The sequence below is a fragment of the Tupaia chinensis genome, unplaced genomic scaffold, assembly GCF_000334495.1.
Source record: "Tupaia chinensis unplaced genomic scaffold, TupChi_1.0 Scaffold149184_1, whole genome shotgun sequence".
Lineage (NCBI taxonomy): Eukaryota > Metazoa > Chordata > Mammalia > Scandentia > Tupaiidae > Tupaia > Tupaia belangeri.
In genome coordinates, this window is record NW_006209032.1 from 1458903 (window position 1) to 1460924 (window position 2022).

A 2022-nucleotide genomic window follows, 5' to 3' on the forward strand; every position below is an offset into this window, starting at 1 on the left:
GGATGAAGCTGTGGCTCCTGGTGGCCGCTCTCTGCGCTGGGATCCTGGCGGCGGTGCCTGGAGTGGGGGCCCAGCTCAGGGAGAGAGGTGGGAACGACCGGGACGGATCCCATGGGGGCCCTGTCACCCTCACCTCCACTCGATCATCCCCTTAGCCCCCCGCGCATGGAGCCCCCTTAACTTCTCCAACTCCATGAACCCTCAGTGGTCACTGGCTGGGTTCCCCAAACCGTCCCTTAACCTGTTCAGCCCCTAATTATGGCTCCCTGGAAGTCCGCTGGGTCCCCTGCCCTATGCCACCCGGTGCCCCCAATCCCACGCTGGCTGACCTGAGTCCTAGATCCACACCCGGGAGGGCGACCCTCCCTCCCTCACACCCCAAACCCCATCGGGACAGTCTGCTCTGAGCCCCAGCGCGGCTCCCCCTGGGGCTCCAGGTGGTACCTGCCCATCCTCAGTTTGCACAAGCAAGGCCTGCCCTCCACCCCACCCCACCCGCGTCCCAAGGGACCACCCTGCGGGAGGGCGCGGGAGCTCCCAGGAGAGGTCGTGATCTCCCTTCCCGGCACCAGTGACCTGCACGCGCCTTTACGCCGCGGACATCGTGTTCCTGCTGGATGGCTCCTCGTCCATCGGCAGAAGCAACTTCCGTGAAGTGCGCGGCTTCCTGGAGGGGCTGGTGCTGCCTTTCTCCGGGGCCGCCAGTGCGCAGGGCGTGCGCTTCGCAGTGGTGCAGTACAGTGACGACCCGCGGTGAGGAGTGGGCCTGCGGGCTGAGGGGAGTCCCCCTGGAGAGCCCCGAAACCCAGACCAGGTCCTTCTAGAAACAGGCTTGGGAACCCCGGCCTAGCCAGGCCCTCCTCTGGAGACGGATTCCCTAGGTGGGGGTCACACCCTGAATGCCTCCTGCCAAAGACAGGGAGACTGGGTTCCTGCTCTGGAGATGGGGCGCCCAGCCGGGGTGGGTTGTCCTGAGCCTGCACCAGTCCCTCGAGTCTTCAGCCTCTCCAGTCCCTAGAAGTGCTCCCTGGCTGGCCCACGGCCACCTCCTCCAGCTGGGCCCTTCCTCCTGTGATTATTTAATTAGCCAGACATCCTTCCCCGACAGTGAGCTCCAGCCTGCCCCTCCCAAGCCCAGCCTCACACAGCGCTCTCTCGCTCTCGGGGGTTGGGGCACCTGGGATTATCAACCTGGGGGCTTCGGAGTTGGGGGGCAGGAATCCCAGAACCAAGAGGACCCTGTAGAGGGCTTCATACCCACAACCCTCACCCTAGAGGCCAGGGCCAGAGAGGTCTGACCGAGCCTGTCACTGCCCCTCCTTCCAACAGGACAGAGTTTGGCCTGGATGCGCTTGGCTCCGGGGTCGATGTGATCCGGGCCATCCGTGAGCTCAGCTACAAGGGGGGCAACACCCGCACCGGGGCTGCGATTCTCCACGTGGCTGACCATGTCTTCCTGCCCCAGCTGGCCCGACCTGGCGTCCCCAAGGTGATCCCTAACCCTGCCATGCCTCCCGAGGCGACCCCCCACGTGGTGTCCGGGCAGCCCCGGCCTGACCGCACCCTGCCTCTGCACCAGGTCTGCATCCTGATCACAGACGGGAAGTCCCAGGACTTGGTGGACCCGGCCGCTCAGCGGCTGAAGGGGCAGGGGGTCAAGCTGTTTGCTGTGGGTGAGTCCCGAACTAGGGTGGGACCAGGCAAGGGCATGTGGGCACCTTAGCCCTGACTGGGTGTCACCTCAGGGATCAAGAACGCCGACCCCGAGGAGCTGAAGCGGGTCGCCTCGCAGCCGACCAGCGATTTCTTCTTCTTCGTCAATGACTTCAGCATCCTGAGGACGCTGCTGCCCCTCGTGTCCCGCAGGGTGTGCACGACTGCTGGAGGCGTGCCCGTGACCCTGCCTTGTGAGTCCTGCCCACACCCGTGCCCCGACCTGCACCCCCGCCCCCGGGTTGCTGACGCCAGCCCCCTCAGCAGGACCCCCTGCCCCAACCCTAACCCACCAGTGCTGGACCCTGG

At 65.8% G+C, this 2022-nt stretch overlaps 1 protein-coding gene across 1 annotated transcript in view; it reads left to right on the forward strand.

The window, feature by feature from the left end:
* Positions 1–2022, forward strand: part of COL7A1 (collagen type VII alpha 1 chain) — a 31390-nt gene continuing 29368 nt past the window's right edge. Inside the window, exons 1-5 of the mRNA XM_027769288.1 lie at positions 1–87; positions 573–753; positions 1330–1489; positions 1580–1673; positions 1746–2008. Coding sequence (XP_027625089.1) covers positions 3–87; positions 573–753; positions 1330–1489; positions 1580–1673; positions 1746–2008 — 783 coding nt within the window. The 5' untranslated portion in view covers positions 1–2. The remainder of the gene's footprint in view (positions 88–572; positions 754–1329; positions 1490–1579; positions 1674–1745; positions 2009–2022) is intronic.